Here is a 24,081-nt window from a genome sequence, read left to right as displayed (position 1 = left end):
ACCCACCTTTACTTTTTTCCTGTTTGTGTGAATATATCAGGTGTAAGTAACCCAGTGAAATATTTATCAGAATACATTAACACGACAGAGCGGCATCCATTACGCTGTGATACGGGTTTGAACCCGAAACCAAGGTCGCGACCCAACCGATCGTAACCCAGGGTCTCGGTGCCGGTTACATGTACGGATAAATACGGAGGCAGCGACATTCACCTACCCAGAGGTTCCTCAGCATTTTAGACATGCTTCCTTTAGAACGTGCAAACCCCTCGGAACCTGCGCAGCTCCCCAGCTGGTTCCAGGTTTACGCCGCATCGGCCCGTTCCCCTGCGCTGGATGTCAGCAGGCAGGTGAGCTTCGCGAACCTCCGTCACTCTGCTTCTCCGTGTCCTAATGTCATCCTACTCAGCATCCTGAAAGCCACGCATTTTTGTTTTCAAGCAGGACATACACATTTTTAATATGCATCATGCATATTGAAACAGTGCGAGCAGACAGAGAAGACCCAAGCCTTCCACTGAGACGGGCTGACGTGTAACGAAACAACATTTACGAATAAAAAAAAACAAATACCAAAATATTGGGTTGCAGGGTTTATTGAATTGACCGTATGAAATAATGAAATGTGAGAATATTACGCTCAGGGAAATATTGAATCAGGTCAGAAATGACTACGAGGCCCAAATGTAAAATACGTTTTAAACCCCTTGTATTTATAGTTTAATGGGCATTAAATAGCCGTACTCCACTGAAGTAAATTAAGCTTACAGTTCAGAGGAATAAGTCATAATTTGGTCCAAACTCCTCCTTGTTTTTAAGCTGTCATGCGCTTGTAATAAACACAGCAACTGTATTTCACAGTAATGGAACACATGGCTGTGTGCGACAAGCTTTTACAAAGCAGAGTACAATTTGTACAAAGATCCCCCTACACTTCTTAAATTCAAGTTTATCAAATTCAGGAATGAAGCATTTCACTGAACATCTTAACAGGGATAAGCTGCCGTTTTCTGTAACATGCAACGCAGTGTATCTCGATATTGCAAGAGCCAAAGCATCCTGTGCATTTGATATGAAATGACACACAGGGCATTACCGCTGGCTATCTGCATATTTCACACATTCAAAATCGTACATTTTTAACATTCACATTAGTGCAGCTTATTTACATCTTCTTCAAGTCATTTACTAGTCAGTAGTTTCCACTCCAGCATAACCACACACCATCTACACTGATACATTTAGAGACAATGAACAAAAGAAAACATACAGTTCACTATTTCGGTAAATGGTGACCTTTAAATACAGCAAAATCTCTCAGCAGTTTTGATAATATTCTCATTCACTAGAGTGCGACTCCTAACGACCCGGTGGGGACCCCACACACAACCGGGGAGGCTTCCAAACGTGCCACTAAGAGGAGAGCTTTGGGTGTCTAACGAGCAAGCGAGCCTGGCTGGGCATCCCAGCCGCGGGACGGGAGTGTGCGGCTTCCTGCACCCGGGCCTCAGTTGGGGATGTCGGCACTGTTGTTGCGGTTCCCATACTTGTGGTGTATGATAAGTAGCACCACACCCAGGAAGAAGCAGACGGAGCCCACAGTGATGTAAGCGAGACCCAGGAAGGGATTCTTCCCCCCCATCCAGGAAATCGTGCTCAGAATCATTCGCTTGCGGCCCTCGAAGCTTAGCACGGGATAGTCTGGGATCACAGTCAAGGATGGGATGGCATCACGAGCAACAACTTCAGCTAGATGGCAGTGAAGCCCTACAACATTACACACATAGTAACTACTGGAGAACAACTTCAGGGCCTTATTGAGAAAACTGTTGACTACTCCATACATGTTTGTGTTTGTTGTTCAGACCAATGTCTCTCGACCCAGTCCTCAGCGACCCCCAGACAGTCCACATTTCTGCTCCTGTATTCGGAGTGCCTGTCTGTTCGACTGTTTGGTTCAGGTGGGCTGGAAGTAGGGAGGGATTAAAAACGTGGACCATCTTGGGGTTCGCAAGGACCGGCTTAAGAAACACTGCTTTTCAAATATGAAAATGATGAAATCGACTATTAGCCAGATAATTGAATAATTTCAAAAGTCTTGACCGACAGAAGGATACTGTAGGTGACATCTAGGGTGTAATTGCCCCTGGGCAGGGTGGGGGTCATGTTACTTTTCTTCTGGATGATCCGGTAGAGTTTGCGGAAGGTGGGCAGGGCTGCTGTGCGCATCCACACTATGAAATCCTCGTTAATGAAGCCGTTGTTTTCGGGGTCTGTGTCCAGCTCGTACACGGGTTCATGCCAGTTTACAGGCTTAGCGGTGCCTATGTATGGGAAGGAGCCAAATCTCTTTAGCTTACATTTTACAGTTTAAGCTTAAATACGGAACAAACGGAACTCTAACCTATAGGAGGACAAAGCCCAAACCTTCAGAGGTATCTCCAAAAACATAGATGGTTGTATCCAGTGGCTTGACTCTTAGTTTAAACTTTAAACATAGGAGGAAGGGGACTTGAACCAACGACCTTAAGGTTATGAGCCCATATCCTCAAATCACTGCACTTACCTGATATCAAAACCCAACGTCGCCTATGGGACAATAGGGTAGAAAAGCCAACACAGAAAAACTACATCAATATCAGCTTACCCTGGAAGACCATACTGAGGTTTAAGTTGGTTCCACCAGGGTTCCTGAATTTCACGTGCTTGTCTGTCCACCACGCAATCCCCTTTTTCATCAGGGGAATCTGGGTTCTAGTGCCATTGGGGTCAATATAGAACAGCTCCAAAGTGTCTGGGGGAAAGAAAGCCAGGAGCTCGCAGTCGCGGCTGTATCTGCATACAATGGATTTCTTACCTCTATTCATACTTATAACATGGACAGACGTCTTACCGTTGAAAAGGCTGTTGGCAATAGCGCCACATGGGGCGATCGGCTTGTTGTCACTAGTGCGATACGGTTCACACTCCTTGCTTGGGTTCTGTGCGCGAGAAATTGCATTTAATATGGGTCACAATCTACATCCAGTAGAAGGAAAGGTGAAGCATTAACGAAAAGCCCAGGAAAAAAACACAGAAATACAGACGATCCTTGTTTTTTTGATAGTTCAGTTCACGATATTTATTTTATTTACTTTAAAATGGTGTGATAAGCAACGGTCATTCAGAAGTCAGCTTTACATTTTGATCTGTTTCCCGGATATTGATCTGCCATGAGGCAGCATCCATCCAGCCACACGACCGCAAGTGTACATATCTTATACAGTGTTTAATAATGGTTAAATAATATGGTGTTTTTTTCTCGTTTAAACAAATAAACACCAATTACTGGTGTTTAGTTACTTGCAGTAATTAGTAACAGTAGTTATTCACGTATTTATCATATTCATATGCGATTTATTATTAATATCCTTTCCACTTACGATGGGTTCATGGGAACGTAACCTCACTGTAAACAGGGGAGCACCTGTAATATATACGGTATCAAGGCATCTCTTACAGAAAGAACATCTTTCAGCAAACGCAGTGCTTTCACGGTTGAATGCTACCAGACGCATCAGGAGGCCATATCATCCCAGAATCCTCTGCGGCCGAAGCCCGGGGTTCCACTTACCCTCAGGGATGACTTGTCGCCATTGAGCTGGCTGTCATCCCTCGACTTCACATAACGTCTGTGATTCTGGTAGAAGTTGGACAGTCCATAGTACATGAACACATTGCTCTGGAGAACAACAGATAAAACAAACAAACAAAAAAAAACTGCTCTTCAGTGACAGCATATACTGATATTGAAACTGTCATGCCCTGCTCGTCGGCTCCTCATGTGTGCCACGCCCCCCTGCTTGCCAACGTGTGTTTCCCTGATTGTTTCCACCTATGTCCGATTACTGTGATCAGTCCTGTGTATTTAAGTCTGAGTCTTGCCTGTGATCGTTGTCCGTCATTACGTGATCTGTGCACATGGTGTTGGTTGTCCCTCGCCTCCCGTGTCTCCTTCTCCCGAATAAACCCCGATTACCCCGATCCTGCTCGTCAGCCTGGTTTTCTGAACCACCGCCCGCACGATCGCCTGTCCACCCGAACCGCCCCGTGACAGAAACATTGTCTAACTTAAATTCTCAAGACACATCACATTGTATCAGCATTACACTAGACTGAAAGCACTAGATCTAATGTAACACGGATTTGCATCCACTGAGTTTATCTAAAAGGTATAAGAAAGTTATTTGTTTGGAACTTATGTTCTGTGATGTGACTCTTTTTGTCATAAAATCTGAAAAAAATTAAACGTCAAATATCACAAACTATTCTGTAATACAGTTACTATATGCTGTGATTGTGGGACGGTTTGTTTCATAACAATCAATTGTGCAGGCAGGGAAATTACTACAAGGACAGATTTAAAAATAGAAAAGCATCGACCCAAAGAACAAGGCCAGGTCCATTAGCCACGTGAAAACTTTAAGTAACAAAAGCTTTCATTGTTACAATGTATAATTCATAGAACTGCATGATGTAATTGCGCAAAAAGGGTAAAAACGGCGTCTAATTTCCGGAAGTTCAAAAGACGGACAGTTAAGGTTGGACCCTCGTTTTCTTAATGAACATCACGTGTTACTTTCACAAAGTTACTGACCCGATAATCACTCTATCCCAATACATGCACAGGTAAGATCTAAGTCAAGGTGTTTAGTGGGTTATAATTCACCTCAAAGGGCTGGTCTAGAGTGAAGGCGATGGAGCAGTGGCAAGGCCATGTGCTGTTCCAGCTCGGGCCCTGGGAGCAGTTAAAGCACGGGCTGGACATGTCAGCGCCCGTGTAGTCGATCTGCAAGGACACGAGAGACGCTGCGTCTTTCAGGCAACGGTTAAAGGCAAAATCATTTTAAAAACGACCAGTAAATCAGCTCTGCCTGGTGGATTCACCATGAATAAAAATAATCTGACAGCTCCTTTAAAGAGCCATGTAAAAATTACTGCAGATTTGCAATCAGGCGTCAGAGAGCTGCAGTTGTTTCCAGCTGAGCCCAATGCAACTAGTGTTTACATTTTATCTGGTATAATATTGAAGAGCAGTTCCGCTGGAACTTGTTCTGCAAGGTTGAATCTTTTGTTATTTAGTAAGCAGCATTGCACAACGTCGCTACCAAGCCCAAAGCAATTTAGGGTGATCTTAAAACGCAAAAACACGATCAGGGAGCGAAGGAACACATGCATTTAATCTGACCTCGAATTCTTTTATATTGTTGGACGTTACGTATAAGCCGATTCCAATGGGGATGAAGATCAGGCCGATCACGAAAAAGGCCGGCAGCACGGTGCCCGCCGTCAGGATGGGCTGCCAGGCGGGCAGCCTCTGCTGCTTGAATGCTGTGTTGTCGGGCTTCTTGCTTTTGGCCACACCGCTCCCGGTCGCCCCCGAAGCCCCGGGATGGTGGCCGTCTTCCTCCTTGGCGCTGTACCCGGACGCCATCATGGCTGCGCTTCTCTACGTCTTTGACAGGAGAAACAAGCAGCGGGTATCGCTTCTAACCGCCTGGCTGGTGTCTGAAAGGTGTTCAGCGGATTTAATTAGACGACAGCAGCGACAGACATTCAGCGCAAACAAGCATCCATCTTTAAATGCCCCCAGCGTCTGAGACCTGCAGCGCCGCGGAGGCTGAGCGACACAGCGTCATTATAACGCGAGCGCCCCCTACTGGACGCCTTACGTCACCTTCTGCACAACATTACCTAAACAATCCATTTTTTTAAATCTAATAATGTATTTATTTTGTAGTTTTAGGCTGTATTTTTATATATACATTTTATATAAAAAAATATACAGGAATTTAATGCATGCAAGTACGTTTTATATGCAGTTGCAACGTCTATTTCAAACCAGTTCCAGCCTACCCATATTCATGGAGTTACTAACGTGCACTTACCTTTCCTCTAAGGATTGGCGAAACCACTGATATTTTGATCTCATCACTGATTTTTCTTATTTTTTTTCTCACAAACGCACCACACCGCCTCTGGGTGAATAAAGCAGGGACGAACATGATTAGCTTACTTATGCCTCGAAGAGTCAGGCAGGGCTTCTGCAAAATCAGATGCGATAAACTTAGAGTGATTTTTAAAAATGAACCTGGCAACCCAGAGTCCTTGGAAAAATTGACAAATATTGAACACGAAACTGGTTCACCCGTGTATCTTGTATAATAGCCTATAGTTCAAAACTGCAGCGTACTGCCCATAACAAGGCTTACCTGCATTGTTAGGTCGCCCACCTGGTTATGCTAACAACCAAAATCTGAATCATGCAACTTCGTACACTATGGTAAAATAATAAGTACGGAGAAAAATAGCACATACGAACTATGAATCAGATTATCTGATACAATTATTACTTGAGATATAGCTAGTTGGCTTGCGATTGCTTAGGATTCATTTCAAAATGTACTTTGGATTGGCTTGGGGGGTATTAAAGTAATACGGTATACTGCGGTACTTTGGGTTTAGGCCTAGTACAATGCTAGATTTCAAAATCTATTTGTAAATACCGGAATAGCTGTGTACAAAAGTACTGTACCGTCGGACAGTACTTTGACAAACGTCGAAATTTGCGTCCTTATTATTTTATTACTATCTAAAGCCATGTTTTCTTTCCCTTGCTTCCGTCCCGAACCTACGCTCTACCAACTGTACCCACTCCTCTTATTAGCCAATCAGGTTAATCGGTTGAAATCCGCCTGCTCTTATTGGTCTGCATGACTGAGAACCGCCCACTCCGTTCTGCAGAGACCTGCACGCGAGTTCTTTCGCCCTTTATTATAAGCGAGTTTGGACTTTTCCCCCCTGAAGTTGCTTATAATTTCATTGCGGTTTTGGGGGTTGTTCTGACTTGTTGGTTTAGTTTTTTTTTTTTTTTATCAAATCCGAATTTTTATTATATAAACAGGTTCATCATTAGACGAAATTCAGACATTAATGATAATAATATTACAGTCACAGCCCATCATTGATCAGACGATTGACATCTAATAATAATATATATTTTTTTTTATCCCTTTACATTATTGATTCAGAAATTGTTTTCATGCCTCCCTCAATTTGCTCGTTGTAGAGTAAGCCCAAGAAGAGCACCTGTTGGGGTGCTCAAGGCACTGGGGATTAAGGGCCTTGCTCAAGGAACTGCATACATGCTGAAACTGGGCTTGAACCAACAACCTCATGATTACAAGCACGCAGGTTTAGCCCACTGAACCACAAGCTGCCCACTTGACAGCTGACATAGGGTTATATATATAAAATATCTTGAAACTCGAAGGACAGCATGCCATCAAATGTAGCCTTTGGTTTAGAATATGCCGGGCTGTAATTTTCTGCTGGGATTGTAATTTTGAGTCATCATGAGTCATAATCTTGATTAATTTTTCATACCATCATGCTGTCCATACGTTATACCATGGTATGTGGCACTGTGATTTTCAAGAGCAATGGTATTGATGCACTGAGTTGCTGTAATGCTTCTTGTGAATCCCACGTTATTAGAAACAGGACAAACCGTATTCCACGTGGTCATGTATACTGGGCTTATTCTTAGCCTTCATATCTTCGTCTTACTTTGCACAGTGCTCTTATTTTCGGCTTGTTTGTCTCTGGAGAGTTGGCAAAACTGTGCTTCTCCCACATAATCAGCAGGCGGAAGGAGAAGTAGTTCTTACCCTAACACTCAGGGGCGTAATTGGGGGATCCCCCTTCCCCCTAAAAAACAATTAATCGAAAGCGCGTTCCTTATCTTTCATTATGAATCCGGGCGTCACTGAAGCCAATTTAAGCGTAAGGATTAAATATATACCTAACGAAGATGCAGTCATTTTATCATATGGCTCAATGTTGTTTTTATGTTGTTTAGTTGTGAAACTGTACCCCAGAGAAAAAATGTATTATTTAAAATGATGAAATCATTATTATTCACAATGGTTTTAAAATCTGTCATACATCGCATCCTTTCAGGATATGTGAATATTGTGCCCGTTGCAATCCCACCCCCGCCCGCCGGGGCAAATTCGGTCCCCGATGTCAAACTCCTTCCCACAGTAACATTTAGGTCCCGGTAGTATTTCATGACATGTTTCCCTATAATTATAATATAATGATTTAAATCGTGTAAATACTTGGTAAAATGCCGATATTTTAACGTTAGATCCCAAAAACGAACCGTTATGATCGAAGAATCGATATTTCAGTATTTATCCACACATGCTTACTTTCCTCCACTCTAGCTACACTGTAAAATCTTCATTTCTTTTTTTTGTACTAAACCGTGAAACAAGTGTTTTTGGTTCCCATTCACTTTGAGGCTGGGGCGTATAGCCTGTATATTTTAATTGTGTCCCCAAACTGTCTTGTATGCCATTGCTATGGGAGTCTCTTTAGTATTATTTACATAACTGTAGCTCTGCAGATACAGTCTCCTATTCAGCTCTGATTTTCTATTGAAATCTGTGATCCACTAATTGCATTCAGTTCATTCAGTGTGTCGGATTTGGTTAATTGGATAGAAATCATCCGTCTGTTTGAAGTCCGCTTGGTCTTTTGAGGGTCACGACCAGACCTGCTTATCTAGTCACGTGGAAAATATGATGTTTTTATGGCAGAGGAATGTTTAATACCAAAAGGCCATTGGGTATGAAAAGAATATGAATTTAAGCCATAATACATAGTCTGGCATTCCTGTCCATCCATCCATTTTCCGCTTGTGCTATTCAGAGCTATCATTCCCAAAAAAATTATATTGACTTCGTGAGGAAGTCTAAAGGGTAAAACATTTTAAGCATTTTACTATCGATATTTCACCATAATTGTATAATGATAGTTTAAACACTGAGATCGCACTTCTTGCCCGTATTAACGCACCACCAAACGCACCTGTAATGTTATTGACAAATACCATATGTTATGGAATATAAGAAGATATATATTTAATTTTATTTGTTAATAAAAAACTTCTGCTGCTATATACCGGTTGTTGTAATTGGTGTGTAATAATTTACCATTATTTGTTTTTCACTACTTTTTAGGCATAAGTAATGTGCTGTACATCTTCATGACATCGCAGAGGGTAACTTTTTCAAATTCTTAAAAACTTTATTCCCTCATATGAAACAAATGGATAGTGTATAATATATCAAAAAAGTGGTACAAAAAAAAATCAACCAGCAAAGGCCCCTGTGTGAGACAAGTCATGGATGCAAGCCCAAAAAACTTAACATGCAAAAGACAAACCCTCCATTTAAAAAATAACTCGAGCCATGGACTTATATTAAGACAGACAAGCTTTTTGTGATTTTGTCCATAACTCCTTTAACAGCTTGACAGGTACTTTTGGTGGCTCACTTCCTGTTTCTATCACGGGAGCAGGTAAAGGAGAGGTGGGTCTTCCGGTTCCTGTTATGGGAGCAGGTAAAGGAGAGGTGGGTCTTCCGGTTCCTGTCATGGGAGCAGGTAAAGGAGAGGTGGGTCTTCCGGTTCCTGTCATGGGAGCAGGTAGAGGAGAGGTGGGTCTTCCTGTTTCTGTCATAGGAGCAGGTAAAGGAGAGGTGGGTCTTCCGGTTCCTGTCATGGGAGCAGGTAAAGGAGAGGTGGGTCTTCCGGTTCCTGTTATGGGAGCAGGTAAAGGAGAGGTGGGTCTTCCCGTTACTGTCATGGGAGCAGGTAAAGGACAGGTGGGTCTTCCAGCCCATGGTACAGTAGATTCCCTATTTTCTAATAGGCTACCAAGGGGAGGTAGATCAGGTTCCTCAACCAGCACAACCCACATAAATAACATAAAAAGGGTCCTCAGCCCTTTCCTCCTGTGGGAGGGGCAGAGATGCCAGCGGTGGACCTCTTCAATTCAATCTTCATCGACTGGCCGTCTACTCGTGACTCCACCTTCGTCACGGAGGAGATGCTGGGGGGTCCAATAGCCACCTTGGCGCTTTTCATGCCCTTGGACATGGGGATGCGGGTGGGCGCCGCCCTCGGAGGCTGCCCCTCCTGGAAAGCAGGAGAGAAGGGGAATGAATATGCACACGCCCTGGGGAGTGAGGAGTGGGAGGAGGGGATTTATAGGAGCACACAGGACATCACTTGGAAGTCCTACTGCACAAAACCAGCCAAGAAATACTAACCAGTTTGTTCATTACACTTCTCCTACTGCCAAGAGCACGCAGTCCTTCTAAATAATAACAAAAATGAACACTAAAAACTTCTGATCTACTTATGGATATTTATTATTGTTTAACTTTTAATGTTTTGTCTCTGCGCATGTCTTCTCTTTCACAGTCCTGGAGATCAGGCAACCAAGCATTTCTCTGAACACTGTACCGAGTATAATTTGATAAGTGACAAATAAACCCTGATTGATCGTTTTGATATGGATCATGTACGACCCTGAGACCCAGATTACGGTGATGGTGAGTGAGTGTGTCTCATAAGGTAGAAAGAAGAACAGGAAAACGAGAGGCAGCCCTGATGTGACTGTGTGTCTGTGTCTGGGTGACAGTGATAAGCGTGTGTGGAACTGCCGGTGTATGGAACCCGTCTTCCACAGCTCCATGTTGCTTCATTACCGTCTCGTCAGGATGGACTCTAATGAAACGCTCACAGCCGCGCCATCCATCATCGTGACAAAGGCCTTGTTATACCCCACAGCGTAACAGTCCACGGCGCCCGGCCGACGCGCTTTCACCGTTCATGCTCGCTCCTGCAGCTCAGACAATCCATCTCCAAACTAGGCCAGGCACGTTCAGATACTGCAAAGCACCACAACTGTCTTCTCTTATACAATGCTGCTATAGTAACTTTGTACAGGCATCTTGTTTAGACAAAAGGTCCTCATACTTATCAAAATTTATTTGCTAAAATACATATTATTTAAAAGACAAGACTGAAATAGCCACATATTTTCTGTAACCGCTTGTGCAGTTCAGGGTCACAGGGGGGACCCAAGCCTTGAGGCATAAGGCAGGGAACAACCCAGGATGGGCAACAAACCCTCGCAGGGCACACTCACGCACTCCTACGGGCAATCTGGTAACTCCAACTAACCTCAGCATGCTTTTGGACTGTGGGGGGAAACCAGAGAACCCAGTGGAAACCCCACAACGACATGGAGAGAACATGCTAACTCTACACCCATGGAACCATGGCAGAGACTCAAACCCTGGTCCTAGAGGTGTGAGGCAACAGTGCCAACCACGGCATTACCATACCACCCCGGCTAAAAAAAATCAGGTATCTTTATTTATAGTTTTAACCAGGCAAGATTCTTGTAGCCTGTGAGGTACAATAAGCACATTCCCACCAGGGTGCAACAGTGAGCTGATTTTACTTCGGAGTTCCTGCTTTTCAATGAATAATGATTAAAAAGGCAGGATTTATCTCCCTAAAGTATAAACGCTAACCAGACCATTATCTGGAGATTTGTGTGCAAAGGTGATACTCACCAGGGATGGTGTTTGTCTGGAAGGTGCAGAGGTGACAGGTGTAATCGTGATGCTGCTTGTCACCTTGCCGGATGCTGTCTTGGCTGCAGCACAGTGTCGGGGGGAACGCAGCACTGTGCCGGTGGCTGCCTCCCTGCTCTCGGCCATCAAGGTGATAGTAGGGCTGCCAGCTTCTGGGGGCCTCTTGAACTGCGCCCCGAGGTGGATGTGGATCTTGTTATCCTCTGTGGTGGTGATAATGCTGGCATTGGAGTTGTATTTCCTGATGGGTGTGGGCACAGTCTGCTTCTCGGGCGTCACCCTGAACACTGCCCGCCCCATCGTCATTTCCTGCGACTCCGGCGAGCTCGAGAGGTCAGGCATGGCAGAGGTGCTGACGGTCATGATGGAGACTGGGGAGGTGGGTCTTTCACATAAAGATGCCTTCTTCCCCTCAGGTGATTTAGCCCTGGAGATGGTAGTTATGGTGACCGGGGACTTCGCCCTCTCTGGACCTCGGGGGCTCTCACCAGCCTTTTGGCTTGGGGACATGGTGGACGGACTGGGAATGATGGTGATACGAGGCTTCTGAAGGCCCACAGTGGGGATGACGGTGGTGCTGGAGAAGAAGTCCTTGGCAGGACTGCTTATCTGCAGGGTGGCTGTGCTGTTCCCATGGTCGGGGGTCACCCGAATGTGCAGAGGTTGGCCTTGCTTCTGGGACACTGTCAGCTCAGAGTGGGATTGTTCTCCGTTGGTGTGCACTGGCTTCTCGGGGCTGCTATGCGTCACTCCGTCCTTCTTCCTCATCCACGGGATCCAGGACTTCCTCATAGTCACCTCGGTGGCCGCAGGAGGGTAACGCTCCAGCACGGGTGGGCTCTCCACTGGCTTCTTCAGACCCTTCTGCCGCAAGTTGCTCATAATGTGGTTCTCCTCCTGGACGGATTTCCTGATGAACAGCGCAGGGCTCTCCTCCTCGGAGGTCTCGTTGGTCACCATGTCTGTTTGCACTCCGGTCGATGTCACGGGAACGTCCACAATCCTCCGGCCGTTCATGCTGGGCCGCAAGGCACGGCTGTAGCGTTTCGTGACCTCCAGTTCCTTCGTGAGGTTGAGTACTTGGTGACTCATGCTTGTCCTTTTCTTCTCCTCTTCCACTAACCGTTGCTGAAGGACAGAATAGTCCACCTGCAGCTGGGAGAGCTGGTCTTCCTTGTTCATCAGCTCGTGGATCTTCTCCTTGAGGGCCAAAACATCCACCTGGAGGTCTCTGGTCTTTGCCTCCTCCATCTTGCAGCGCTGCCGTAACTCCGATTCTTGGCTCACGGCCTCACCTTTCTCTATAGCTTTATTCCTTGCTATCTGACTCTTCATCTCTTCCAGCTGTTGGGAGAGGATGTTAGCTTTGTCTTGTTCGGTCCGGAATTTCTTCTCTAGCAAATCATACTCATCCTCGGTCTTCATCAGGTCTCCTTCCACAACTTCCAGCTGTTTAAGGCGGTTCTTTAACCTTTCAATTTCCAAGGTCAGTTCCTTAACTCGGTTGTCATTTTGGTCCGAAGAGTCTGAGCATTCCCCATGCTCCATCTTCATCTTGCTTTGTGAAGCTTCCTTTTCAGTCTCCTCAATTCCCTCTATCCTCTGTTTCATCAAACTGACATGTGAGCTCAGATCTTTACACTTCTCCTCTTCACTTGCCAGCTTGGTCTTTAGATCATCCTTCTCCTTGGTGAGAGAGGAGACCTTTGCCTCCATCTCCGACTTCAGCTTGAGCAGCTTCTTGCTCTCCTCGATAAGCTTTTCAGTGACCTCCATGACCTTGCTCTGCTCAGTCTTAAACATCTTATTCAAATCATAGTTCTTCTTCTCCTCTTGGCGGATTCTTTCCGCCATGTTTTTCCTCTCCTCCACCATTATCACCGTAAGGGACTTGAGCTTGGTAAGGTCATCTCTTAAGCTCACCTCTGCCTTTTCCAGCCTTGATTCTGAACTCTTCAGCTCCTTCACGTGATTCATCACCATTTCCAGTTCTCCTGCCAGCTCTTTTGACAAGCTCTTTTCTTTCTCCAGGCTGGCGTGCAGTTGTGAGCACTCCATCTTACTCACGTTGAAGGCCCCCTCCAGTTTCTCCAGTTCTGTCATCCTCTTCTGGAGCTTCTCCACATCGAGTTTAAGGTCCTTGCTGTGGCTTTCTTCCTCGAGCAGCTTCTTCCTCAGCTCCCTGCACTGGTTCTCCGTCTTTGTGATCTCCTCATCCTTGCCTTCCATCTCCATTACTGTCTTGCGTAGCTTCTCCAGTTCTGCCACAAGGCTGGCATCACCACACTCCCCCTTGCTGACTTTGTCTCGGAGCTCTTGAAGCTCCTCCTCAGACTTCTTAAGCACCTTGTTGCTCTCCTCTAGTTCCTCGATTTTGCGGGCCAGGCCGGCCAGCTTCAGCCGCAGCTGCCGGTTCTGGGACTCCTGATTGGTCAGCTTGGCGGTCATCTCTTCTTGCTCCTGCCCGAACCTGGCTGCCTTGTGCTCCAGCTCAGCCTCCAGCCTCGCCACCTTCTGGCCGTCTTCCTTCGCCCTTCGGTTCAGCAGACTCAGCTTCTGCTCCTTGTCTTGGAGCTTCTGCACCAGGCCCTGCACCTTCTGGCTCTGCTGGTCAATCTGCTCGATGTGAAGCTGCCGCTCATCCACCAGCATCAGGGCAAAGGACTTGAGCTTGACCAGTTCCGCCCTAACCTTCTCCAGCCTCTTACTGTGATCCCTCTCTTTCCGGGTCTGGTAGGACTTCTCCTGCTCCAGCAATCGTTTTAATCTGATGGTGCAGAAATTAAAACACGTGAGGTGTGGTTTGTCTTAGAACTGTATCAAGAATCATAAAATTCCAACCACACTAAAAGAAACATTAAACACCGGACATCCTTAATACCACAGATATGTGGCCTGACACAAATACAAGATATCAGCCCTCAAGTTCACTGCGAGTGAAAGTGGAAAAGGGGGGAGGTGGGGGTGCTGCGGACCCCATACCATGTTGGGTTTCTGACCCAGTCAGGTTTGAATGAATTTCACAGCAGGAAATCGACGCCTGGTTGCAAAGAGCTGTACCTGTGTCACTGAAATGGAACCACACAGGACAGGGAGAGGGTAGATGTGTAACTAGGTCTGCCCTCCCCCCCCTGCCCCCCCACAGTGCAGTCTACCTCCGTGTCGTAACTTCTAATGAGCCAGCAACAAGTGGTCCACTATGCGCTGTGGTCCTCACCTCCTGTAATGGCACCGCTACCAGAAAGAATGCTTCTGACATACGGAGCCCCCCTACCCAGCCTCTCTGTGTAGGCTGTACAGAGAACCGGCAAACTGCACTTACCCTCCGCGCGAGACGGACCACAGGCAGGTGTGAGGCAAACAGGTTCCCTGCTGCACAAAGCCCGACAGAGCCCCCAGAACAGATCAGCCGGGGCCGCCACTTCGCGGGGAGCTGACCATCACATTCCAACCACGTCACCACAACAGTGAAGGTGACTGCTGTGGGAAACAGCACTGGACCACTGCCTGATGATGTCACCCCTCCCATATATGGCAAGAATGGGGCCGTCCTAATTTGGATTCTGTGGAGGAGGTGCCAGGAGAGGGAGTTCCTTGTGATTTTATTTTTTCCTGATGTATTTTCCTGAACTCTCCCTCTCAGTGGCATTGTTTTGCTAACTGATCTAAGGAACTTTGTCCCAATGGAATACAGCACTGCAGACAACGTTTGCGTTTAATAACACAAATGACTACCTAAAGTATGTACTAAACAACCATAACGATCCAGAAACGCACAGAACATAAGGGCAAATGCTACAATTAAAGCCCAAATTAGTGGGGATTAATGGTGAATAGTACAGTAGCCGGGAACAACGTTCATTTCAGCAGTGATTCGAGTTTTTCCCTTAATCTTGCACAATAATTAAACTGAAATATAAAACTGGATAGCTAAATTAGGATCTTTTTCATGACTGCACACATTTGATGTGGAAAACCCAGGAAAGCAGATCCTGAAAAAGTTTTTCCACTCCTTGAGGAATCCCTTTTAAGCTCACAGTCCATCATTTCAGCAGGACTGTCATAAAGCTCCACGTGACAAGCCATCAAAAGGAAACCAGAAATCAGAGGGAAAATAATATCTACAGAGATCACAGACGGACCAGTGGCAGCAGCAGGCCAGAGCAGATCCTGAACCGTAGCCAGACAACCACAGAAAGCCGAACGTGTGCTTTTAAAATTCTAATAATTCTAATAATCCTTTCCATGCTTGAAGCTGACTAGCTTCCAAAGCCTCGCTGACAGACTATATAAATGGGGAATGTTTGAAAGGATGTTCACTCTGCCCCGTGGGGGACGTCTCGTTGACAGCGTGCGGACGTCGTGTTGGATGACCCGCGATAAAATCTCACGCGCTTGTCTTGTGAGAGGAAGCGTCAGACTGTAGCCTCTCATAGCATGTGAGGACTTCCCACTCCCGCGGTAACGAGCTCCGCGACAGGGACGGAATCGCCGCCAGGGTGGCAAGACGAAAACGGACACCTATCACTCAGCAGGTGCAGAGTTTGGTTCGAGGTTAAGAATGAAGAGACGAGTAACCTATTCCATCCTATTCCGTCATTAGGTCCTCAAGACTGTGCCACTCTGTCTTCTGTGACTTGTTTTTCCCCTATGGCAGCGGTGGGGACACTGCAAGTAGAAAGTTGGTGGGTCAAATCCTGGAGTTGGCAGAGTGATGTCACTGGGTTTCACTGGGCCCCGGAGTAAGGTCCTTAACCCCCACTCACTCCGGGGACTGGCTGTCCCGGCTTCCGAAAAATCACGTACCTTTGGCTAAACCCGTCCGCAAAATAAATAGACAGACGGTGGATATTTCAGGCCCAAGTCTTTACAACCTAAAAAAAAAAACACAGCTGGATTATTTGTTTTGGTGGTTTGGGTCAAGGCAGTGTCCCCCCCACTTTGCTTTCCGAATGTGACCGACCCCCCCCCACCCCCACCCCCTTTGTGACATCAGCTGAAAGAGCGGCAGTGCAGCATGACATGCCAGGCAGGGGGTGTGGTATGACTGCAGCAGGAAGGAATGTGTGGTGTCAGGGTGCTGAAAGGCCAAGAATATGCTCCTTGGGGTGGGGGGCGTATTTTGGGCAGAGCCATGGGGGGAGGGGCACTGCAGGCTACAAGGGGTGTCAACCCACGTGTTCTACGTCCAAATCACCTTCACCTTCATCTGACCAGACGTAAACTTACAATGTAAAAATTAATTTACAAATGAATTTTGGAAACAAGATCCAAAGTCCTCCATGACTGGTTGCCAGTCTCCTCCAGAATCAAATATAAAATGACCCTCATCACTTTCAAAGCCCTTCATGGTTCAACCTCTCATTATCCGTCTGAGCTACTCTTCCCCATACACTCCTGCCTGTGCATTAAGGTCATCCGATGGGTGGCAGAGCATTTAATGTAACAGCTCCTAAACTTTGGGATGCCCTTCCTCTTAGTCTCCGTATGGAAAAATCTGTTATCCGCTTCAAGCTCCTGTTAAAAACACATCTATTCAATGAATATTATTCGTCTATGTAACTTGCCTGCCTTGTTAAATGTGTTTTTGTAAAGTGTCCTTGACTGTATGAAAGGCGCTATATAAATAAAACATATTACTATTAAAGTTGTCGCTAGAGCGTTACTATTTTCAAGCCCCCTGGGTCAAAATGCTATAAAAGCTCTCAGCTGAAGAGAAGCCAGCTGGGGAGGGGGTGACTGACGAACCGTGACACCCGGGAGACCTTTGGCATGTTTGGAGAATGGAGGAGTGTGGTGTCATTCAACCAGAACGCGTCAGACTTTGGACCATGTTCCCCTACAGCAGCTCCCAAATTCACCCCCCCCACCCCCCAGGACTCACAGGGCTTCAACCACAGAATCAAGCAACACCTGGCAGCAAAAGGTCTGAACTTGTGAGATCGACCCCTCGAGTCATTAGTCTATATACCATATTACTCCGGGTTTTATTTAACCATGGGTCTTCATTGCATAAAGAAACTGACAGATATATGGGTGAGTTAGGGTCCTGTGCTTCTTATCAGAAGGTTGCTGGTTCAAATCTCTGAGCAGGAAGACCGATTTCACTGTTGAGTGCCTGAGTAAAGCCCTTAATGCCAATTGCTTTAGGAATTGCATGCACGGGCCTCCTTTAAAAAAAATCTACGTACAGGCAGCCCCCAGGTGAAGAATGTCCAGCTGACGGACACCTTGTACTTACGAACAGACTGCGAGATTATATTAAATATTTCTGTTAAATATTGTAATAAGGAGCATACGCACTACTTGTGACGCTTCATGAAAACATTACATGGCTTCAGCGGTTTGTCAGCTTGAGGTGCTGTACAGTACCATACATAGTTACTTTTTTATTAATGGATAATTATAATTATTATGTATTGTATTATTTTTTTCCTTTTTTGCCAGTTTTACAGAACAGATCTTGTTTATTATCTGAGGACTGACTGTTTGTACCTTGAAAATAAATCAGCTGCATTTGCATAAGATTTGCATACATTTCCAGTCCTGGGATTTCAACTTTATAAGAACATAAGAAATTTACGAGCGAGAGGAGGCCATTCGACCCATTAGGCTCGTTTGGGGTGAACTCAACTAATAGTCTTATCTAGTTCTGATTTAAAAGAACCTCAGTCTCCTTTGCTGAAGGCTGAATAGGTTCAGCTCAGCTAACCTCTCCTCATAATACATTCCTCTAAGACCAGGAATCATTCTCGTAGCCCTAAGCTGAACCCTTTCCAAGGCAGCAATGTCCTTCTTAAGGTCTGGTGACCAAACCTGCACACAATATTCTAGGTGGGGTCTTACTAAGGAATTACATAACCGTAGCATCACCTCCCTTGGCTTAAACTCCACACACCTAGAGATGTAACCCAACATCCTATTGGCTTTTTTACTGCTTCCCCACACTGGTGAGAGTGGGACATGGAAGCATCAACATACATACCAAGGTCTTTCTCATAATCAGCTACCTTTATTTCAGTGGATCCCATAAAATATCTGTACTTTATATTTCTGCTCCCTGCATGGATCACCTCACATTTGTCTACATTTCATCTGCCAGGTATCGGCCCAGTCACTGATTAAATCAAGATCCCGCTGTTGCCAGCCTGCCGCTAGCTCAGTACCTGCTATACCACCCACCTTGGTGTCGTCCAAGCCCTCTGTGCTTCCCTACACCGGTCTCCAGCCCCCTCCCTCCCTGGTCTGCGTCTCCCCCGCCGCTCACCTCTCCCTCTCTTGTTCCAGCAGGTTTGTGAAGTCGTCGCTCTTGGCCATATAGTCCCCATGTTTCCGCTTCTCGCTGTCCAGTTCCAGGACGGTGCGCCTGTGGCACTTCTCTGCCAGCAGCAGCTGGCTCAGCATGCGCCGGTATGCCTCGCGGTGCTTCTCCTCCAGCTTATCCAGCTAAGGGACGGGGAGACCAACACGTCAGCACCGGCCTCTCTCTGACCCTGTCCGCAGGGCTGGTATAGAAACCATTATGGGGCGGGGGGCAGGACATGAGTATCAAATTTTAATCTTTTAAAGGGAAAGCAAATAGTGGGTTAGGCATCTGTGCCAGGGATCAGAAGGTCACCAGTTTGAATCCCATCCTTGGTAGAATAGTCACATCTCTTGAGCTCTTGAGCAAGACCCTTAACCAACCAAAATACTCCAGCTAAATAAATGGCTGATTCCCTGCTTGGACTCCAACCTTTGGTCTAATCCATAAATTAAATTAAAACTAACAGACCACTGTATATTTTTTTAAATCAGCCTTTTAAATTCCTGGTTTAATCCTGGTTCTGCCAGCAGAAGGCTACACTGCGAGGCAGGCTGCTTCCAGGCTCAAAGTTTCTAAGACAGCAGGACACAGGAATAAGGTGAAGCAGGAGACACTGGCAATGACCAAAAACCAGCAGAAGATACTTTCTAATGTGAGAGATGACCATCAACTTAAGGAGGATGACGTCAGGTGACCTGATGGGAAACATTAAGTAGTGTGAAGTGCACTGCCAGGACAGTTCATGACAGGCTCCTGGATGCATGACTGGAGTCGCATAAAGCAGGGAAGTAGCCCTTCAGTAACGAGAAGCAGAGAAGACTTAGGCTGAAGTTTGCAAAAAAAAAAAAAAAAAGGTATATTTTACACAGGCGCACAGCCATAAATTGAGAAACGAGTGAAACTTTTCCAGAGCTGTATGTGCACGTCTCCCAAAGCGGAGCAGAGCAAGAGCGCATATCCGAAAAGCAAAGAATTCTAACACACCTGCACTCGTACTCGTACTTATTTAATCTTACTCTCCACACCAGTGACTCCCTGTCAGTGACTCACCTCAGCCATCGGCTTCTCATACACCTGATCTCCGAGACGCCTGGGGTTGGACAGGAAGCCGTCTCGGTGCAGAGCCTGCAACGCCTCCAGGTGGCCGGCGGACGCATAGTGGTTCTCCAGGGCCTCAGGTGGGGCATGCTGGGAGGCCAGGATATGGATGATGTCATCTCGGGCCTGTGGGGAAAACGCATTAATTAAAAGCCTCGAAGGCATCCAGCTCACCATAGACGGATAATTTTAATACGTAATGATAGTGATCGTAACATTCGGTGCCAACGGTACAGCTGCAGTATCAAAGCACAACACTAGATGGAGCTACAGTGACATTTTCTAGTTCATTGTAATTTTTTTTAAAAAAAGCATTAAGAACAGTTTCTTATTTACAGTAACAGCCTGGCAAGTGGCAGAAAGCACTCGTACAGCAAACACACAAAAAGAAACCCAAAGTAAAACAAAACTTTCTAATCAACAAATAACACACTAAACCAACCATTAAAATTCACAAAAAAATGCAAACGTGCTTATTAAAAACACTGGCCAGCAATTTTCTAATTATATGAAAATCATAAGGCACAATAAATATCTTGCAAGGCATATCAATTGATAGCTTATTTCATAGATGGCACCTAATACAATAGAGCATTACTCCCACCTAGTGGTCACCAGAAGGTACTACCCATCATGAAAGAAAACGACACTTGTCATATTGTTGCTAATTCGAAAAACTGTAACGAAGCGCTGTGGCCCAGATTTTCAAATTTAAGACAATAAAAGTGAGTCTTCTAATAACTAAAAACTGATTCCAAATGTTACAGAGCGTTATTAAAATTGGCCTTATTAAAAATCACCCAACTCGAGTCAATGAACAGCTTGGCAGGAAGCACTCTTATCTAAATGTTACAAATCATCACCGTCCAATGAAAATCACGCATCACCAAAAATCCATTATTTCTAGAGCATGAAAAAATACATTTTCTCCAACGCTGCTTTACAAAGTTAACCTAAAACAACATGAGACATTAGCATCACAAACAGAAACCTGTCTTTACACAGCTGTCAGTGAACGGTCTGTTTTAAATAGACTTACGGGGATTGTCAGTGACGCAAGATGCAAACCAATCTCGCTTTATACTCAATTAACAATGTTTAATGTCAGTTAGCTAGCTATCAATGTTAAATAGTTAAAATCAGTGATATAACATAATCCATACAAAGTACAAAGTAGTACAAATATAAATCCTACCTAAATAAATGACATCATAAAACATCATTTCATTGGTCAGTTGGATGTGAAAGGCAGACACAGGAGAATGAGCATATTCCATCTATAGTGTACAGCAGCGTTTCCCAATCCAGTCTTTTCGGACCCACAGACAGGCCACGTTTTTGCTCCCTTCCGGTAGTGAGCTGGGAGGGAGCAAAAATGTGGACCGTCTTTGGGTTCGTGAGGACTGGATTGGGAAACACTGAGCACAGTTATGTAACAGGGAGCTGATGAACAGGCCATGCCCCTCCGCTCAGAATCCTACCTGCACTTCTCCCTCCATAATTCCCAAGAAACGGACGAGGTCTTCTTTGGAAAGATCCATCAGCCCATGTTTCTGGCTGGGGAGCAGGGACGACTTCTGGGGTAATTTCAGGGTCCCTGAGACCTCCGTCTCCTGTCGAGAATCGCTGTTGAGCTTCCCATCCTCGTGGATGTCACTGGCCAGGCAGGGACCACCGACCTTAATGTCACCCGGGGGGTCATCCACACCGCATCTGGATCTCATGGTACCCTGCACAGAGAGAAGTGCAGAGACTGAACTACAGTAGAAATCGCTGCCTTCTGCTATTCTGAATCGCCGACCTTAGTGCTGTCAATGGTGCAACTGATTAACAATGGCAATCCAGACAGAGGCGTACCTTGTGTTCATATTAAACTTACAATATTACTACCCAGGTTTAATAGGTTGCTACTGGAAATAGGTTTGAACCGATGACCTTCCAGATACAGGCGTAGCATTCTAACCCTGCCCACACCCCTGTAAAGGTTATGGCAGCATAAAGTAAACAGGACAGATATTGAAGCATTTTTACTATTTATGCAATGCAGCGAAAAAACTGATAGGTGACAATCACCCATGTTGTCAAATCAAAGGAATTTTACTAGAAGAAATTTATGATCACGGTGGATGTCGGCACCCTGGAGCGTTAAGTCACCCTAAGGTACTCAGCGCAAGAGATGATAAACACTGTAATCAAAAACCAAAGAGCATGAACATTTTTCATTACGCAAATTATATCGCAAACATAAAAATCTGATTCAATCAAAGGTACTTTCTATATAACACCCGTGAAAATCGCTGATTAATAGTAATTAAAGTTTCAATTGCAGTCACGCTTTGCATACTTAAATTATGGACATTATTACGGTCAGTATAGGAAATAAAGCAGCAGTTGGACAACCAGGCAATGACTGCCGGATGTCTTGTACAGGCAGAAATGTGCTAAATTCAGGATAATATCTGTGTGCAAACGTTTGGGGGGGAGAAATGGGTTTAATGAACATTTTGGATGTTTTTTTTTTTTTTTATAATATCCATATTAATTCAGTTTGACAGTCACTGAATACAAAATACTCAAGAAACACTGTAATGCACTGTTGGTTTTTGGGGTTAGATATATCGTAATAAATAGCCCAAATCAGATACTCATTATGAGCGTATTTATTAAATGACTCTGAAAGGACTCGGGGGGGCCCAACAGGAAGTGTGTTTCTCGCCTCTGGGCACGGGGCTGTGCTGGTGGAGCCCACCTTTGCCTCGGCGTCCCCCCTTCGCAGACACCGATCACGTTAATGACACACGAGCACGGAGACGGAGCAGCTGGTGGGATATCACGGCGATTCGCGCAGTCTGGCCTAGGGCCCCCGGGAAGAGGATGCGAGCCCGTGGCCGAGTGCTCCCAGCACAGAACGCTTTCTCACGCACGGTGTTGACACTTTGGAAGGGTTCGGGAGCATTTATGGAGCCCTTGGGACCCCCTCCCCTCCGTTGCAGAAACTGCCAGAGTGACGGATAATCTCGCGGCAGACGGAGAGCGTATTTGGGCGAGACGCTAGAGCGGCACAGTAATATATAACGCGGGCAGGCGAAACTAATCCCGTCTGTGACCTCCTCAGCCAGAGGACACTCACTGCTCCCCGGGTGCTGGATGCAACAGCGGTCTGGAAGTGACCAAATAGCCCGGCGTTGGCTGAAGAAGTGTCAAGCAAGGTCAAAGGTTAAAGGTAAATGTATAATTATATCGGCGTGAAAGAAGACATTCCATTAAACTGTGTTAAAAACATGGATTAAATATACAGCTTCAAGTTTGTTTGATTAGATTTGTCCACCATAACTGAGTGTTTATATGCAGAATTACACTGAGATGCCTGTTATGAGTGTTTGTGAACAAAAGCATCAAACGGCACCTTCGACTGGTGTGGATTTTCTGGGTCACTATCAGTGTTGCAGTGGATTTGTTTTTAAACCCACATTCAAGTATGACTTCAGTACCTTTAATTACTTACAGATTAGACACCAGTATGTCGTGCCTCCCTTGTGATCTCACGCGACCTCTGACCTCCGAGTAATGCTTGGCAATGTTCTGAGCTTGTTCACAAAATACCCCCCCCCACCCCCACCTACAGTGCACCCCTGTCGCATTAATGAGTGTGACCCTAGTCTCACCACGAGCATTCACAGGATCTTTAAAACCAAACCTGGAGGCAGAAAAGCAGAGAGCAGGGACATCAAAGGGAATTTTATCGCCGAATAGCTCCCATTAAAGCTAGATGTTCGGCAGGATGAATATCTGACAGAAGTTATGCAGGCCTGAAAGAAAGGACTAAATGCATAGTCTTCTGCTACCGTATTTATTTCTTGCAGTTCCCCCTCATCCTTAAAAGGCGCCTTTATGCTCTGATCAAGACAGAGTCTCAGCTACTGAATTCCGAACATTTTCCTCTTAATGCGCATCTTTTGGCATTTTCAGCTTCCAGCGAGAGAAAATAGCACATTTGCAGCTATCTCAAAAGGCACAAACAGTTACCTTATCAGGTCTTTGAACCTCCACAGCAGATATTTCATTCCACGATCCTCTGGACCTTGACACGATAAAATCATATGCACACTTTGGCTAAATGGACGCTTAGCGTGAGTCCAAACTGACTGCAGGAACACTGGCACACACCAGAACAAGGGA

At 45.6% G+C, this 24,081-nt stretch overlaps 2 protein-coding genes across 6 annotated transcripts in view; both read right to left on the bottom strand.

The window, feature by feature from the left end:
- Nucleotides 1–580: 580 nt before the first annotated feature.
- Nucleotides 581–6,677, bottom strand: LOC125707868 (cell cycle control protein 50A-like). 2 transcript variants are annotated; one of them, XM_048975249.1, is made up of 9 exons: nucleotides 6,252–6,677; nucleotides 5,928–6,017; nucleotides 5,228–5,547; nucleotides 4,709–4,828; nucleotides 3,614–3,721; nucleotides 2,894–2,981; nucleotides 2,648–2,794; nucleotides 2,118–2,324; nucleotides 581–1,701 (listed from the first exon to the last, which is right to left on the bottom strand). In XM_048975249.1, the coding sequence occupies exons 3-9, from the start codon at nucleotides 5,474–5,476 to the stop codon at nucleotides 1,508–1,510; spliced, it is 1,113 nt and encodes a 370-aa protein (XP_048831206.1). In that variant the 5' UTR covers nucleotides 5,477–5,547; nucleotides 5,928–6,017; nucleotides 6,252–6,677; the 3' UTR covers nucleotides 581–1,507. The 2 variants fall into 2 exon arrangements, with proteins under 2 accessions (XP_048831206.1, XP_048831205.1); XM_048975248.1 differs by lacking the exons at nucleotides 5,928–6,017; nucleotides 6,252–6,677 and having other exon boundaries at nucleotides 5,228–5,686.
- Nucleotides 6,678–9,110: 2,433 nt separating this feature from the next.
- The window catches only part of LOC125707332 (filamin-A-interacting protein 1-like), a 26,168-nt gene continuing 11,197 nt past the window's right edge, over nucleotides 9,111–24,081 (bottom strand). For all 4 annotated transcript variants that reach the window (XM_048974404.1, XM_048974403.1, XM_048974405.1 and 1 more), the window contains 5 exons: nucleotides 21,384–21,632; nucleotides 19,855–20,028; nucleotides 18,766–18,944; nucleotides 11,478–14,265; nucleotides 9,111–10,026 (listed from right to left, as the gene is read on the bottom strand). In XM_048974404.1, the coding sequence (XP_048830361.1) occupies nucleotides 9,829–10,026; nucleotides 11,478–14,265; nucleotides 18,766–18,944; nucleotides 19,855–20,028; nucleotides 21,384–21,626 (3,582 nt within the window). In that variant the 5' untranslated portion in view covers nucleotides 21,627–21,632 and the 3' untranslated portion in view covers nucleotides 9,111–9,828. The remainder of the gene's footprint in view (nucleotides 10,027–11,477; nucleotides 14,266–18,765; nucleotides 18,945–19,854; nucleotides 20,029–21,383; nucleotides 21,633–24,081) is intronic.

The sequence above is a fragment of the Brienomyrus brachyistius genome, chromosome 14, assembly GCF_023856365.1.
Source record: "Brienomyrus brachyistius isolate T26 chromosome 14, BBRACH_0.4, whole genome shotgun sequence".
Lineage (NCBI taxonomy): Eukaryota > Metazoa > Chordata > Actinopteri > Osteoglossiformes > Mormyridae > Brienomyrus > Brienomyrus brachyistius.
The sequence above is the reverse complement of the archived record's forward strand: the minus strand, read 5'-3'. Positions and strand labels throughout refer to the sequence as shown.

Excerpts from the sequence above, each read along its gene's own strand:
- LOC125707868 (XM_048975249.1), bottom strand. The coding sequence starts at position 5,476 with ATGATGGCGTCCGGGTACAGCGCCAAGGAGGAAGACGGCCACCATCCC. Across the intron at positions 2,795-2,893 it reads TGCCAACAGCCTTTTCAACG|ACACTTTGGAGCTGTTCTAT; the intron begins GTAAGACGTCTG and ends TCTTTCCCCCAG. Across the intron at positions 2,325-2,647 it reads CCTCAGTATGGTCTTCCAGG|GCACCGCTAAGCCTGTAAAC; the intron begins GTAAGCTGATAT and ends TCCCATACATAG.